This window comes from Azolla caroliniana, unplaced genomic scaffold (assembly GCF_043228905.1).
Source record: "Azolla caroliniana isolate FFs.n. ecotype wild unplaced genomic scaffold, voAzoCaro1.0.p SCAF_11, whole genome shotgun sequence".
Lineage (NCBI taxonomy): Eukaryota > Viridiplantae > Streptophyta > Polypodiopsida > Salviniales > Salviniaceae > Azolla > Azolla caroliniana.
In genome coordinates, this window is record NW_028230446.1 from 18568324 (window position 1) to 18585752 (window position 17429).

Sequence of the window (17429 nt, forward strand, 5' to 3'; positions counted from 1 at the left end):
CAAAGAACAATATGCATAAGACATAGGTATATTTTAATACAGGAAAACCATAATTGTGCCTTCATTTCAGTACAGTATATTAGTATGCTTATTATTTATTCTATAACAATGTGGCACCAATGTGATAGACAATGCACTGGCCTGTATGATCGAACCAACTTTCAAAGGAAAGAAAACTTGGTTGAGATAGGGACACGCCTTAGTTAATACATGGATGCGTGAAGCATTCTATAAAAGAAAAGTGGTGTTCCCCAATGATGAGGTAGAGGTTCTACCTCTATAATAATAATGATAATGGAATTAGATTATTGTGTATGAAGATTATCACATAAGACAATTGGATAAGATTTCATTTCACACACTCTATAAAGACAGCAATTCTGATCTGTTTATTTTGACTCCCATATATAAATCTCAGGGATGCGTTTTAGTTCTCTTCATAAAAAAAGGCAGTTCTTTTTTCTTCCTGAACATCAGAAAGAGTAAGGCAGATTAAAACCTATCACAAATTTGAAGAATAACTGTATATACAGAGGTGCAAAAGAGTAAGCTCAATTATTTATATCCATATTGGAAAATAGCAAATGACTCTTAAATAATGAAATATGATAGTCATCAATGAATTAAACATTTAAAAATCATGATTCAATAGCACTGACCAAATTGGATCATTCAACACTGTTGTTATATGTCTTCTTTTGTGACAGGGAGAGTCAAAAACCATGAATATAATGGTGTTTTAGAATCTGTTTCTTTATTGTAGCTTCATTGAAGAGAAAAAGTTGGAGTGAAAATATGCTTGACCAAACATGCAAGTAACATACAATCTATAACATTCACTAAATCTTTGCATAATTAAACAAACTATAAGAAACTAGCATGTCTAAATGTGTATACATCATGCCTAGCAAAGAGTTTCAAACTGACCTAACAATAGAAGTGAGGGGAGAGGCGACAAGTGGATGGTATTTGTGGCAAGACGATAATTCGATATCAGAAATACCATCACAAGAGTCTATTATACATCATATATACTTCCTAATTTGTGTGAGGAGAATGCTGCAAATTAAACACTTCCAATTTGAAGAGTTGGTTCAATTCTATTCATTTCAATGCGGATCTATGTCAAACATGCCCGCTCAACACAAAAAAAACTATACACATGCAGGCAAAAACATCGCAAATGAATCTATGCATATAAAACACAGACAGGAATATGTAGAGGTACACACCAGAAATTAAATCCTCAAATACATCACTTTTCACATCAAATTGCCTATTGACAATACAGAGTTGTTCATAATAGCATTGATAGCTAAAGATTGCACTCTTATTTGGATTGATAGAAACAAGCTCAATTTTATTGAGATCAAAATCCAACACGGATGTAAACCTAGGTTTATAATGGATTATGTATACAGATCTCTGGCCCGTCATAAAACTCAGAGACTTGAGGTCAAGCATAGCCAAAAAGATGTCCATCACTTACACTGAGTTAAGCCAAGTACATCGTAGAGCATTTTCTGATATCTCTAGGTTTATTCACAAAAAAGAATTTAATCACAGTAGCTATTTCTTATTCATTTCAACGACTGACAAAGAAAAAAAACTTGATACAGATGTGGAAGGATCCATGTATTAACAATGGCAAGCATCCACCTTTAAAGCACAGATCTATATAATCCTCGTTAAAAGGCTCCCTTATAATTCTTGGTTCTACCCCCTTCTCTTCTAAACGAAATTCAACTCATTTTGTCCCATAATGAAGGATAATACTGTGAAAATCCAGGTTTTCTTAACTAATCCAACTCAAATAATCTGATTTTGTTTGTGTTTCACACTTAGAAGTAGAGGGAGAGCAATCATTTATTGTCAAGAGCAAAAGCATTGCTTCCTCGATCTCCTTGCCAATTTCCAGCTTCTGTGATCTATGGTGTTAACATGAATAAACAAATGTAACCTTAACCTCTAACCTCGTGCAGATTGTTAATTCTTTCTAAAAGAATGCAACAATGCAAGACACCAGATATCGATGTCCAGATGTCTCTTGAAATTTCTGGAGACAACTTTAGTTGAATAATCCACAAGAATTATCTACACTGTTAATTATTACCTGGATCAAATGTGCAACTTATAATCTTTTTAGCCTGACGCATATCCACAGACACATTCACATATATACTGAGCTCCAGTAACTCGCATAGAGATGAGAGAATGAATATTTCCAAAAGTTGTGACTGTTATGTACATGGTCTCATCACAAATATATATATGTATGTGTAAGTATATAACATGACAATGAGCTTCATCGCTCAGATCTCTAGCACTTGGCATGCAACCAGCTCAACGGAGCCAAAGTTTTTTCTAGCAATAGTTTTCCATCTCTCTGCTTCTGTTCCAGAAGAGCTTCCATTGCCAGTTGGCTCCAATAGCAAAGGAGAGCTAGAAGAATTAGTTATAGAAACCCCTTCATCATTCATGTCAGCCCCTAATACGATTACACAATCATTCACGTCCTTTGTCAAGATTCGCAACTTGTTCTTGAACCCAGCTAGCAAGTAAGGAGATTCGGAATCAGAATCTAGTAAAATAGGTACCTTCTTAAGGACAACTTTCCACGTGTCAGCCTCGCTATCATAAACTTTGATCTTGCAACAATCAAGAGATCCAGTAGGATCTAATGCATAGAGATGTCCATTGACAACGGCACTAAGCTTAGTTCCGGCTTGCTTGGCTGGCCATCCCTCGCCCATGCCACGTGGCATCTCAGACCAAATGTCTGCTGCCGGGTCAAACACCTCTCCACCCACATCAACAAAGAAAGGCCATGAATACAAGCTTTGCGGCACAAACAACTTCTCTCGATAAGCAGCCATTCCAGTGGCGATTGGTTTTAGCATATCAGCAGGAAAAGCTGCAGGTAAAAGCTGAGCTTTTGAGAAAGGCATATCAGGGATAGGAGACCAAATATTAGCCAACGGATCATATACTTCGGCTGATTGCAATGGAGTTAACCCTGCTCTGCCTCTATTGACCCCACCCACCGCATATAATTTTCCACATACAAATGCTGTCTTACAATAAGCCCTCGCACAACCCATTGATGCCACTTCTCTCCAAACATTCAAGCGAGGGTCATATAGCCATACTGACCTTGTTGCTGAAGATCTTGTAAATCCTCCTAATATATATAGACATCCGTTGATTGATCCTGCTGCACATCCGCAAAATGTTGCTTTATCCAGTGCTTCTCTCCGTCCAAACAAAGCCCTGATGAATTCCTTGAATACAAACCCCAGCCATGTCTGTGCAGAAGCAGATGATGATGATGATGATGACGATGACGAGGGATCAAGATCATCTTCATATGCCATATCTGGCATTGGAGGAAGCTTTTGCCACATACCTGTAGAGGGATCTAAAGCATGCCATGAGAGTGACTCATCAGATCTACGTATTAACACATAAAGCCATTCTTCTGTGATTAAAAGCTCTTTTCTGAGGTCGAAAAGGGAATGGCTTGAGAAAGCTTCTTTCCATCGCTTGCAGACCAAACGAAGAGTGAAGTGGTAAGATCGAGGTATTCTAGCAAGTATTCCAAGAGAAAGCTCGTCAGGTATACCTGGTATGAATTGAGGGTCTTCTTCTTCTAATACTACTGCTGCTGCTAATCCTTGTACAACTCCAGCTTCTTCTTCTTTGTTTTCCTCTCCTTGCATGCGACCTAGGCGCTGTCTTTTGCAGGGGGGGCTAAAGGAAGAGGAAGAGGAAGAGGAAGAGGAAGAAGAGGATGGAGGAGAGCTCATCACAGCACCCATCTCAAACGACCCTTCTCTCCCTCTCTAATCTCTCTCTCTCTCTTTCGTGTGTGTATGTGAGAGGGAGAGAGAGATTGTGTGTGGTAGATCCTTCAAAATCTGCAGATTGTGGGAGATCATTTCTTGAGGGTTCTCAAAAGGTCACGACTTTCTTCTGGGACTCTGCTTTTTTCTTTGTCATAAGAAGAAGACAGGGCAAGGGCAGACCAAAGCCACGCCATGCCCTCCCTACCTCACACACCTAAAAATCACATCATATCAATCTGCATACAGTATATATAGTATCTGCATATGTATATGTATATATGTATATGTATATGTATATGTATATATGTATATATGTATATGTATATATATATATGTATATGTATATGTATATGCATAGATTGAGCCATGCGTGATATTCTTGAGATTCGACATCCGTAATATTCGTGGTATTCGAGAATAGAAAATGGCCCTAAGAATATTATAAAACCATTCGTTTACATATACATATACACACATACATACATACACATACATATATACACACATACACAAACATATATATACATATACACACACATACATAGATACATATATACACATACATAGATACATATACACACATACATAGATACATATACACACACATACATAGATACATATATACACATACATAGATACATATATACACATACATAGATACATATACACACATACATAGATACATATACACACATACATAGATACATATACACACACATACATAGATACAAATATACACATACATAGATACATATACACACACATACATATATGTGTACACAGACATACATCAATAATTAATTAACCCATTAATATAATGATTAATTTACTATTAACTAATTAATTCACTTAAACATTAATTGATTCACTAATACATTAATTAATTTACAAATACATATCTTAATTCATTAACACATTAATTAATTCATTGGAAAATATTAGTTAATTAATTAATAATCAATTAATGCATTAATAATTAATTAATTAGGGCTTTGGCAAAACTTAGGGTTTCAGTGAAACTTTGAATTTGTAGCGGACAACAGGATGTAGGATTAGGTAGAGCATGAGAGGGAGTCGATGACGCAGGCCGAAAAGAAGAAATTTTGTCGAAATTAGGATTATGACAGAAATTAGGGTTTTCTGTCGAAACCCTAATTTCTGGCCGAGAACAGGATATAGAGGGAAGCGAGGGTGTAAGTAGCACGCAGAGGGAGTAGGGTGAGGCGTCTTTGCTTCCTGTTGGCCACTGTTCACTTGCTCGTAAATAAAACACAATTTATTTATTTATTTTATTTATTTATTTTCAAAAAAAAGAAGAAAACGAATATATTTACGTGTATTCGTATTCCTATTCGTATGGATTCGTGGGGCAGGCCCCACGAATGCGAATATTTCAATCTATGTGTATATGTATATGTATATGTATATATGTGTATGTGTATATGTATATGTATATATGTGTATGTGTATATGTATATGTACATATGTGGATGTGTATGTAGCATGAGGACCACCAATCCCTCCCTCTCCTTGCTCTCTCTACCATCAAAGAATTGTAATTGGATGTTATATTCACTTAATGTGGTCCGCGCCACAATCGCTTTATTGGTTGTCACTCGATAACCCTAAACACCCGCATTATGTACCTCTAACCTAACGTGGTGTGTGAGAACGGATAGGTTCTGAGACCTGTGTGCATCAACTTCGCAACCTTTGGACACTTGCAATGTTTGAAATTTGACATGACAAAGGATAGGTTTTGATGCTAATGTGCACCAGACTATAGTGTTGGCTAGACTCCTATTTTTTGCGTTTGTGGAACGTTTGGTTGGGCATCTCCAATGGCCGAGTTGAGGTGAAATGCTTGTAATCCAACTCTTAACCCTGTCACAGACATTGGCGCCTGCAAAATGAGAGGTTGACAACTAGTGCATGCAAACTAGTGTTAGGATGGGCTCTTTGTTGTTGCACTTGTGAACATCTATGGTGTTTGTCAATGGTATGTGAAATGCTTCTAATCCAACTATTTGCTTTGGGGGAGGTCCACAAAGCAAGTTAATATATTCCTAACAATAAGTTTAGTATTTTTTCATTAAGTCATCACCACTACTGGACTCTTGCCCTTGGAGGGCTTTCACAAGGTGTGGGTCAACAATACACTAGGGCATCCCTTGTGGTAAGATTGCATTATTGTACGTCGTAAGTATTGTGATTAGGAATTAATGTGTGATGATTGTTGCTATGTAAGGTGCATGGCTTTGTTTATTACAAGGCTATATATAAAATATATTTCCCATGCATCTATGACTAGTAGTAAAGTTATGTACTTGGTTATTTGAAAATTGACACATTCGATGGCAGTGTACTTGAAATTTTTGTAATAATGTGTAAATGTAGTCAATGACTTGATTGTACTGTTAATGTGTACACATAATCAAAGACTTAGATTGCATTCTTTTATTTTTTTCATGATTATAAGCTTAATTAAGTTTCTTGCTATGTGGTTGTCCTCTTTGTGCTTTGTTTGAGTAGTGTTGCACACTTTTGAAATCAGCATTGCCCAACAAGAGTTAATTCATCCCACACATAAGGAATATTGCTACGTTGAAGAGAATTATCATCTGCGTCCATATCTAGATAAGAGTGCATTGGATATATGTTGCACAAATCAAGTAGGACCGAGATGACAACATGTTGTCGATTACACAACTACTTGCAATATATGCATATAAAGCAATAAATATATATGTCCCCCATAGTGAATATGATTAATTGCTCTTATGATTTGTTGATGTTAGAGCCCTTGACGAGGTGTTGTGAGTTGTGACCAATGCTCATAATAAGTCACACATTTGTTTCTATTGCTTTGTATAGTTGTTGGGCCCTCCAATTTGTGGTTCCAAACTTCCAACACATTTTCTCATAGAGGTTGGAAGTTAACCTAACCATGTGCCTACCTAAAGGCATTATAAGCATTTACATATAGGAAGAATGTGTTTTGAAATCAACACCTAAAAACACAATCCATATAAAGTAATCAATGTAATCATTATGTTAATAGGAAAGCATAATCGATCAAAAAATTTATCATTGTACATCACTAACCCATCACATGTGCCATGTTTGACATCACAATCAATGCAAGTTGTCTAGACACATCAATGTTCAACTACAAGGACCAACACTTTAACATCTTATGTGTTCACAAATGAAATATTATTACAGCTTTCCTAATTATAAAAGACAAAAAGACGGTGTATTGTCCTCCATCCTTCACACATCAATAAGTTAAATCAAAATTTCCATGCTCCTTGAATCATGCATAAAGGATTGTGTATAGCTTGTCTCAATACACGCAAATGGGATCACAAATGTGAATGTATAGTTGTGTGAACATGTTTATATAGAGAGAGATAGTATAGGTCCACTTTGTGTGCTGATGTTCCACTTCCTTAAAACATGCACTTTGTCATTGTTGATTGTTTTGAAAGTTTGTATAGCTCATGAGATAACCCGTTCAAGTTTTTGAAACCATATAATCTAACTAAATTGCAATTCACACACGCACACACAAAACCATCCTATAGGTGCATTAACGAGATCAATATGCAATGGATATTGAAGCTTGGATGATGCAAACAACAACGATCAGTTCAAGGGAGGGAGCATGTATTGAAGAATCATCACTGTGAGGTGGGGATTCGAGACTCGGGTCTCTACGCAACAACACGAACCAAGGGAGCCGAGGCTCGGCTGTCATGTCATGGATTAGTACCAACTTCCAAGGGGGGACACTTCTCTCTCCGGGTTTGGATTTATATATATATATATATAATATATATATATTGGTCGTTTCATTGGTAGAACACAAAGAAAACAGAAGCAAGTAGTAATGTTTTGGTTTCTTAAAGAAAGTGAGAGAAAATTGAGAAGAAAACCAAAGCAAATTGAAGGAAGGAAGGAAGGAGACACACAAAAACACAACCAGAAGAAGAAGGAAAGAAAGAAAGAAAGAAAGAAAGAAAGAAGATGTTAAAATTTAGTTTTTATTTTTTTGGCCCCCCCCCCCCCCCCTCGTCCTCTGGCTCTCTGTGTCGGAGGCAGAGCAGGGGATCCCCGCTGTCCAATACAGAGCTCTCTTCCTATTCCTCTGTTTCGATTTTGCAGAAGATCGGAGAAGGGACAAGGGCTACAACAAGAGCTATGGATCATCACCATCGCCATTTCCCTCCCCAGCACCCCCCCAATCGCCAGAGAGACTACGCCATGAAGCGCAGAATCAACCATGAAATGGAGCCCGAACCTTCTCTCCGATTCGAGAGAGGAAGAAACTCGGCCGCGTTCGAAGAAGAACAGACCGTATTTAATCATGACAGAAGAATAATGGAAGCTTCTGATATGTCAGGTAACATATTTATGAACCACCCTTTGTTAGGCAGGAGATTTAATATGCATACACACGGGATAGAGGATGCATCCTCACATAGAGGGTTTAAAAGCTCAAGAGCTATGGGAATGCATCAAAGAGGCTTGGATAATCGTCCAAATATAAGCTTTGAGAATATAGCTTCTCCAATGCAGAGCTCCATAGACATCATGGACATGGCTCCAAGAGGTAATAGAAAAGATTCTAGAGGAATCGGAAATACTCAAACTTTCGGAAAGACTCGAGGAGGTCGTGTTCTCGAAGAATCAGTGAATTCTCTAGATGAGGATGATAAAGTAGAATATTTTGGAGGCAGCTGGGATCCGTATATATCGGGAATTATGAACCAAATACCCCTAAGCTCTGATGATCGTAGTTTAAATCCAAATCCTACACGATTGGAAATGTCATCTCTTTCTGAAGAAGAATGTGGAAGTTTTGGTCATGCAAGAATCATTATCGATGGGTCTCATGTGGTCTCAGGAAATGTAAGAAGCCTAGAGAATGCAGAAAGAGATCTAACACTATTAGAAATGCCGACTCAATCTAGAGAGGAATCTAGAAGCTTTGGTAATGGAAGAATCTCTATTGATAGGTCTTCAGTGGTCATGGAAAATGCAAGAATCTTAGAGCATGAGACAAGGAATGCATTTAGTCTTGCCAAAAGTATATCTAGTGCTGATAGCTATTTTGGAGATGGATTCATGGCACCAAGCTTTGATAGGAAAAGGCTGTCTAATTTTATGCATGACAAAGACACCAGCAAAGACAAGGGAAAAACTCAAAGAGAGATGGATGAAGAGACAATGCACGAGCTTCTGGTTCAGTACAAGACAGGTCTATCTGATCTTACATTCAACTCCAAACCCATTATTACCAACCTTACCATCATTGCTGGAGAAAACTTGCATGCATCCAAGGCAATTGCAGACACTGTTTGTGCACATATTTTAGAGGTGTGTATCATCCATCAACTCCTACAACTGAATCTTCTTGTATATTCATTATGGTTCTTTTTATCATATCGTGAACACACATTATGATTCATCGATGTTTTCAATACTTTGTATTATTTGATTGCATTTTACAGTGTCTAAAAATTTGTTTACTTGAAAATATTTGGATATCCACCAGGCAGCTAAATTTAGTAGCTTGAATTTTTCAACACATTCTACTTTCTCTGTAATCTCAGTAATCTCAGTACAGTTCGTGCAGGTGGAACAATCTCTGCTTATTCAGATCACAATGTAAATGCTCTAAACACCCACTTTTGTTGTAACTCTTGTTGGTTGAGCATTGTTGTTTGGACACATGCCAAAGACATTTAGGATATTAGTTAGCTACTTCTGTACACTGCACATGATAGGCCATCGAGAGTGCTCACTGCTTGGTGGTAATATAATAACAAAGATCACTGGCACTGAGATGCAATTTTGGTTACGACATCATCATGTTTCATGCAGACATGAGTCATGGTTATTTTATGTTGATCTAAGTTCTTAGCAATGTATTTAAAGGTGTTTGGTTTAAAGCTGGGTTATTAATGCACAATGCACAATATCTATCATGGAGTTATTGACATAAAGCCGAGGCAGTTAAATGTCAATTTAATTGTCTGTTAAAAGTTGGAATGCAGTACATTTACTATCTTGTTGTCTTAACTACTTCTTGGATTAATTTCAAAGTTGAAACTGCTTTTATGCTGAGTTCCAATGATTTAATGTAATAGTGAGAACTTTGTTTGTTTGATTTTGGATATGCTAATTCAGGATATTTCCCCTTCTAGGCTGCTGTTGATCAGAAGCTGCCCTCTCTCTATTTATTGGACAGCATCGTGAAAAACATATCCAATAGCTATGTCAAACATTTTGCTTCAAGGCTACCAGAGGTGATTTTGATTGAATGTCTATTGTACAGATTTTATGTATCTTCATCTGTTTCAGATAGATATTGGAAACACTATCCTCAGTAAGATCTGTCCTGAAGGTTCTTTATCTGGCAAAAATCTATACAGGTATTTGTGAAGTCATACAGACAGGTTGATGCTTCACAGCATTCGGCCATGAAACACTTATTCAAGACATGGAGAGGGGTTTTCTCAAATGAAACACTTCGGAAAATTGAGGCAGAATTGCGGTTCAACATACTTGGAAATGACATTACCTATGCTCTTAATTCTGCAAAATCAAGCGATTCACCTCCACCACATCAACATACAAGTCATGGTATCCATGTAAACCCAAAGTACCTAGAAACACAGAGGCAGAAATCACAACAGTCAAGCCAAGTGAGTTGCCTAAATTCAATATCAGTTTTAGATTACATAGTGGCATGGTAATAGTTATTTTAGATTACATAATGTGGAGGCATTAGAGTTGGTAGAATTGTTACACAGCAGTTGTATGTAAAGAGGTTGACTTATTAGTGTGGATCTTTGAGGAACTCATTTCTGAATAAAAAAGTAATGTAGATACAGTTATTATTGTAGATGTCCCTCTTTTTAAAAGAGATTTGAGTTGTTTGTGTTAATCTTTGATGATCTCTTATCTTAATTAAAATGTAACGTACATGCAGTCATCGCTGTAAATTAAAAGATTGCAAATGCATCTATGTTGAGGGGGCTTTGACTTTGATACCTGCATATAGGAATGTTTATGACATTTTAAATGGCGAAAGATTTTGTTGTGCAGCTTTTATCTGGGATTGAAAGAGATGCTTGGGCTGCTGCAGAGGTTGTCAATGTGAGCAAGTTAGCAGCAAGCTTGCCAGAATTTGATTATGCCTCTTTGGGTGGAGGAGGTGATAAGCCACTAAGCAGTTTTGAGAATAAAAATTCACGGGGTGGGGGTGATAATATCAGTAGAGAAGAGGAATCGTTACGAGTGCCAGGGACTATTCCATTTAGATATGGTATGAGAAATGATTATGAGTTCCAGCAGCACACATCTAGATGTCTTGTCGATTCATATGGAAATGTCAGAGGCATCCGAGGTCAAAAGATGCCTTCTGCTGTTATTCACCCTCCCTATGATTTTGATAGCAGAGACAGAGGTCAAGGCAGAGAGAGGAAAAGTTCAAAAGAGGAATATCTATTGGCAGATGCCAGTCCAAGGTTGGAGGATCTAGAATGGAACTCAAGGAAAGAAAATCAGGGCTGGCATCACGGAGTTTCTGATAGGGACATGATTTTTCTAGAGTCAAGAAAACCTTTTTCTGACCAAGTTACAACAGATCATTCTAGGTGGCTTGCAAGAAACCCAGATTTTTCTAGTGAAGAGAAGATTACAAGGGTAATTCAAGCTTCTCTAGATTTGCCAGCTCTTTCTGGAAATAAGTACTGTTCATCTCAAATAAATAAAGCCTTCTTAAATGTGGCAGGATGTAGATGAACATGTACTAAAGTCTAGCCAAAACGATTTTGTCGAGCCTCGGATAATGAGGCGAATGTCACATCCAATTGTTGGGTATAGGAACCAAGTGCCACTTTATTTGAGAGAGCAAGCTAATCCTTCACATACACAATCAAGCATTCAGCCATTTCAAGTTAGGAGGAATGCTCCGGCGTACATGCTTGAATCAGCAAGTCAAGGCTACGAGCCAGAATCATCAAGTCTCGAGCTCAGTTCAAGCAGCAAGACTATGACTGCAGGTTAGAAGTTAGAACTTGGCCACTTATTCGGATATTCGTACACAGAACCTTTTGATTTTGTTTACTGGTTCTCATAATTTGTCAGTCCTGTTTTAGGCTGGGATTTTAAGCAGACATTGCCTTCAAATGTGCTGGCAGCCTCTTCATTCGTCTCCACTCCTGCTCAACCACCACAAAATGCATTATCCTCACAGCTTCATGTGTTTATTTCAGAAGGGCAGGCTTCAGATATGCAGCAAATTTCAGAACCATACGTGGCCATCCAACCTAATCAACCATATCCTGTCCTAAACCCATTAGAAGCTTCTCAACTACCAGATTTAACTGCATGCTCACAACAACCAGCAATGGTTCAAGGTCAAGCTCAAAATCAACCTGTATTGCCTCAATTACTACATCCTCAAATTCCAGCTCACCTGTTAGAGTCTCTTCATCAACAACTACAACGTCACCTACCACCTCTTTCAGAAGATCTTCCTCAGCCTAGTAAGCCTGTGTCGTTGTTGCAAGTTTCTTCACAGTCAAATGCAGTAAGACAGTCACTCCCACAGCAATCAGAAGGACCAGTTTTGCTCTCACAAGCACTTGAATTAAGTGGGTCAATGCTCAGTGATAATGTGGTACATTCCGAGTTGCACAATCAAGTTATTACTAGTAATGCATTAGTAGGTTTTTCACCGACAATCCCACAAGGTTATATTTCCCTTGAACCAGTGACAAATATCCGTCCTCAATTGGTGTCAAGACCCTCTTTTGAAATCCCTGCCTATCCACCATTGCCTAGTGGTCCACCACCTATATTAGAAGGAAAACCAACACACTATATACCTCCGATATCTGATTCAAAGAACACTATTATAGCCCCTTCTTTGGCTATATCATCTCTCACCTCTACACGGTTATTGCAGCCTCCACTTCCTCGTGGTCCACCTCCTAAATCTTCTCAAGTGGGGAGCTCTCCACCGCAACTTCCATCTTTTTCAATTGTCAGCAACAACCTCACTTCACTTTTGTCCTCTCTTGTGGCACAGGGAATGATTTCTACTCCTTTGTCCACGCAACAAGTAAATAACATCACTCCCACAGCTGTGATTTCTAGTTCTCAACCTTCTCTTCCTCATCAAGACAGTGGTGTGTGTGTGTCAATGGGGGGTTCTTTAAGCAATTTACCTCCCATTCTTCCACCAAGTACCATGGAATCAACGAGATTATCCACTGTAACGGTTTTTACAGAGAATCAAGAATCAGTAACTGGAGCTAGTAATGTTTTCACTGACGCATTACCAAAAACTCTTACTACAACTGAGTTTAGACCGAATCTCCTCCAAGAGAGGCATGCATCTGTAATTCGAGCTCTGTATCACGATTTTCCTAGACAGTGTACGTCTTGTGGACTGAGATTTAAGCAACAAGAAGAGCATAGCAAACACATGGATTGGCATGTATCCCGAAATCGCAGGCAAAAATCTTGCAAAAAGGTCTCCAGGAAATGGTATGTGAGTAGGGAAGAATGGCTTAGTGGTACAGGTGCAACTGAATCTGAGTCCTCTCCAGTTTTCTTTGCCGATGAGATAGTCGTAGAGAAACTTGAGGAGATAGTTGCTGTACCGGCAGATGAGAACCAAATTGCTTGTGCTCTATGTGGAGAACCTTTTGAAGATTTCTACAGTGATGATACTGAGGAATGGATGTATAGAGGAGCTGAGTATATGAATGCTGCCCCTGGAACATCTCCTCTTAGTAGCTTGTTGCGAGGTCCCATTGTTCATGTAAAGTGTCGGACGGAGTCGGCCTCTAGCACAGTTGTGGACACCTTTGAAGATGCTAAGCTTGTATGTCGTTTGATCCATATGTCTAATAATATCTGATCATTGTTGTTTTTACTCATCAAATCTTTTTTCTTCATCAGGTTTTGGAGGATTTAGGGACAAATCATAGTCGTTAAATATGAATATTCTTTGCCTTGCTACAAATGTGGGGATCTCCATACTGGTTGGATGGATTTGCCTTGCAAGGCTGCAGGAGAATAACAATTATTTAGGTCATAAAAGGAAAAGAGTACGTCTCTAACCATTGTTTTCACCCGCACTTTTCACGTGGTACTTCTGTCTCTTTTGTATAATGCTCTGTAGATGCCTCAACTAACGTTAATTTATTTTGGTACCTCTTGAAGCAAATGTTGCAAGTGTATGTGAAACGTAAAATATGATATCTATTTAAGGATTTGGCTCCCCGCCTTCTATTCATGGAACTTGTATTGTTATTTTGTCTTCTTAAACTGAGCTCAGCAGCAGTGGATTATTGCGATGGCTTAATGGTCTTCTAAAGACCAAGAAAACACTCCAGAACATTTGTAGTAGATGTAAATGAGTTTAATTTAGGTTACCTGTAAGATGAGGTGCTCCTCTTCAGTTTGACTTAATTGTCATTTATCCCTATATGTAGTTAGTTTTTGACCAATGTATAATTTGAAGGTATATTTCATACACAGGTAATCTTGTGTGGACATGTTAATTCGGTCATTATAATTCTATCTAGAAGTCAATTAAGAGTGAAAATAATTCAGTGATCATGGTTGGATGGGGAGAAACCTTGTCTAGTTCAGAGTGCAGGGTGACCTTGACTCTTGTGATGTACTGGGAGTGACAATTATGTAATTTGCAATGCAACAATTGATAGGTGTTCAATGAGAGCATTTCCATGGTGGATGTCCATGCTTGACTGAAGATTATAATTTGGTCATTATAATTCTATCAACAACTCAATGAAGAGTGAAAAGAATTCAGTGACCATGGTTGGATGGGGAGAAACCTTGTCCAGTTCAGAGTGCAGGGTGACCTTGACTCTTGTGATGTACTGGGAGCGACAATATGTAATTTGCAATGCAACAATTGATAGGTGTTCAATGAGAGCATTTCCATGGTGGATGTCCATGCTTGACTGAAAGATTATAACATGGTGATGTTATCTATTTAGGCCTGGTAGATAATGAAGTGGATTCAGGTTCAGATTTCTTTAAATTTATTATTGTTTTCTGCATGCAACCAAGTTGAGGTTGCATATCTAATGGCAATAGATAGATTTGTTAAGATTAATCATAATTGGTAGAAAGATTGTGAAGACCCTACTAGAGGAGTTTCATAGAAGCCTTGTGAAGCTAACATAGGGATTAAATTTTGTTGGTCATACGAACATGTAGAAGATTAAGTTGAAAAGAAGATGCACTTCTTATGAACAGTTCATGAATGCACATCATGTTATTATTGTATGGTGATCAAGCAAATAGAGAAGCTTCTGAATGTGCGCTAGTTATTGAGTATCCTAGACTGTCATCCTCTCTTGAATTCAGCATACTAGATTGGTGACAAGTATGGCTTCTTTACACTCTGCAATCATAGTGGTTGTGTAATAGTCAGGTATGAATGATTGAAGCTTTTGATTGTAACCCACCATCTTCAATGATCATTATCTGTGAAGGTTCGTCTTACATTTGGTCTTTCTTTAAATCGTGCTTACTTATTTGTACATGGGAGGTAAAAATGGCACTTAATGCAATCCCGAGTGCAACAAGAAGATGAGTTTTGTAAGCAACCGTTTGTCAGATTTGATATTAAAATTAAGTTTTTCAACAAATCAACATTACTATTACTCCATTATGATTCTTCCATGCTTTTCTATCATAACTATACTTGAGTCTCTTTCACGCTCTTCTTTTTCTTGCTGGAAACCACAATGAAAAGTTAGTGAAAGACGATGATATACCACAACAATTTAGTAACAAAGAACTGTCATGTCTTTCCTTAGCTCTGTTACTCCTAATTTTACTAGTTAGCCAAGGGCTATACATGTAGGATTCCCACAAGAGTGTTTGGAACTAGCTTGTTACAATAAATTGGACAAAATCAATTCGTTATGCATATAGACCATGTTTGTCTAGACCACAACACCATTAAGTTTGATAGCAACAAATCAAGGTGGTTATCATTTGACACTAAAGATTCTTCCGAGACCTCACCATCTTGGATTAGTGCATGTTGGAGACCTCATGAAGTTAGAAAGTTCTGTCCATCAAAAGTCATGTTGGAGTAAGAAGTATTCAACTACTGGGATTATTTGGTACCTTAAGCAATTTTATTAATTTACTTATTGATTTTGGTTTGTTATTCTGATTAATCTCTTGTTTGGTCTCATATGCATTTTAGACTCTTAAAATAAGTTAATCTTTCTCCCACCTATTTTTGAAATCTAAATTTTTTTTCTCTTTGAAAGGCTCTAAATTATCATAATTGTTGATACAAAGCATAGAACGACTGTGAGTGTGTGTGATAGATAAAGATTTCATTATCGTTCTTGGAGTTCAATAGGACATACATGATCAATAGTGTATCATCTTTTCAATGTGGGGAGCTGAGTAGCAACTCTCTACGTTCAAGCATTTTACTATTAAACATTTCAATCTAGATAGCGCATTATGGTTGAGTAATGTGTATAGAAGTGGATCGGGTCGATAATATGTGGAAACCAAATTCAAACATGGTCTAATGGAGCACATTGTATGAAGGTATGATAATTCTTGAATTGATTTATGGCAAAATATGCATTGTCAATGAGACTCAATTTTTGTGTGATGTATTCGATTGAAGAAATTGTGCACCTAGTTGTATTGACCCAATGGTGTGGATGGCCGAAAAAGATGGGCTCTAGCATGTATCAATCAATGTACTTTCTTTGTTCAAAGGAGATGATTTTGTAGCTTGGTGAGACATATGCATTATAATGTGCCATGAGCTTCCTAACTTTTCCAATTTGTGATACATTGGTGTTGAAAAAAAGCCTCGTTCATGTAGGAATTTATTGACGTAGCAAGTGTGATGTGTCCAAATTTTTATAACATTTTGACAGATCTAGCATCCATTTGTTTACCCAAGCTTTTCATGTGATCCTCGAAGGTTAATGCAAGGATTGTTTAAAATTTATGCGAGGGTGTTGAGAGAGAGAGAGAGAGAGAGAATGTATTTACCCAATCATCAAAAATAAAAATGGAACTTAACCTAAAAGAGTTCTAGTATTGTACAAAACGTGATATGATGTAACACATTCCATAAAGGAAATGACTTTGTACTAGGCCTAGTTCCATTTCCATCCAAACCTGTCGAAAAGAATTGGGAGGTCAAAGGGTTTCAATGTGGGTGTGACCCATGGTCCCGGTGTAGAAGGTACCCCAACCATGGCTTCTAGACGGTGTAGTTCACGTTCCCTTATTTTCTTAATTGCTTCACGCCACGTCGAGTTGCTATGAAACCTGGCATCCGAGGGCCTTTGGTTCTTCTTTGGTTTTCTGCTTCATCAAGGAAGAGGCCGAATGGTGCAGGTGTGTCTAGAGAGAGATCTATAGATAGATTTTTAATATCCACAAAAACTACTTCCAAGGCCTAGCCCATGGCAAAGATTGAAATTAGGATCTCTCAAAATAATGACTTTGATGCTATGGTGTGAACCACCAAGCCAT

At 37.8% G+C, this 17429-nt stretch overlaps 2 protein-coding genes across 2 annotated transcripts; one reads left to right on the top strand and one right to left on the bottom strand.

The window, feature by feature from the left end:
- Window positions 1-1553: 1553 nt before the first annotated feature.
- Window positions 1554-4002, bottom strand: LOC147858268 (F-box/kelch-repeat protein At1g22040-like). The gene has a single exon (XM_087327349.1). The coding sequence runs from the start codon at window positions 3816-3818 to the stop codon at window positions 2313-2315; it is 1506 nt and encodes a 501-aa protein (XP_087183475.1). The 5' UTR covers window positions 3819-4002; the 3' UTR covers window positions 1554-2312.
- Window positions 4003-8043: 4041 nt separating this feature from the next.
- Window positions 8044-14223, top strand: LOC147858269 (polyadenylation and cleavage factor homolog 4-like). The gene is made up of 7 exons (XM_087326827.1): window positions 8044-9227; window positions 10058-10159; window positions 10286-10558; window positions 10962-11561; window positions 11650-11920; window positions 12017-13752; window positions 13830-14223. The coding sequence occupies exons 1-7, from the start codon at window positions 8049-8051 to the stop codon at window positions 13863-13865; spliced, it is 4197 nt and encodes a 1398-aa protein (XP_087182953.1). The 5' UTR covers window positions 8044-8048; the 3' UTR covers window positions 13866-14223.
- Window positions 14224-17429: the final 3206 nt, after the last annotated feature.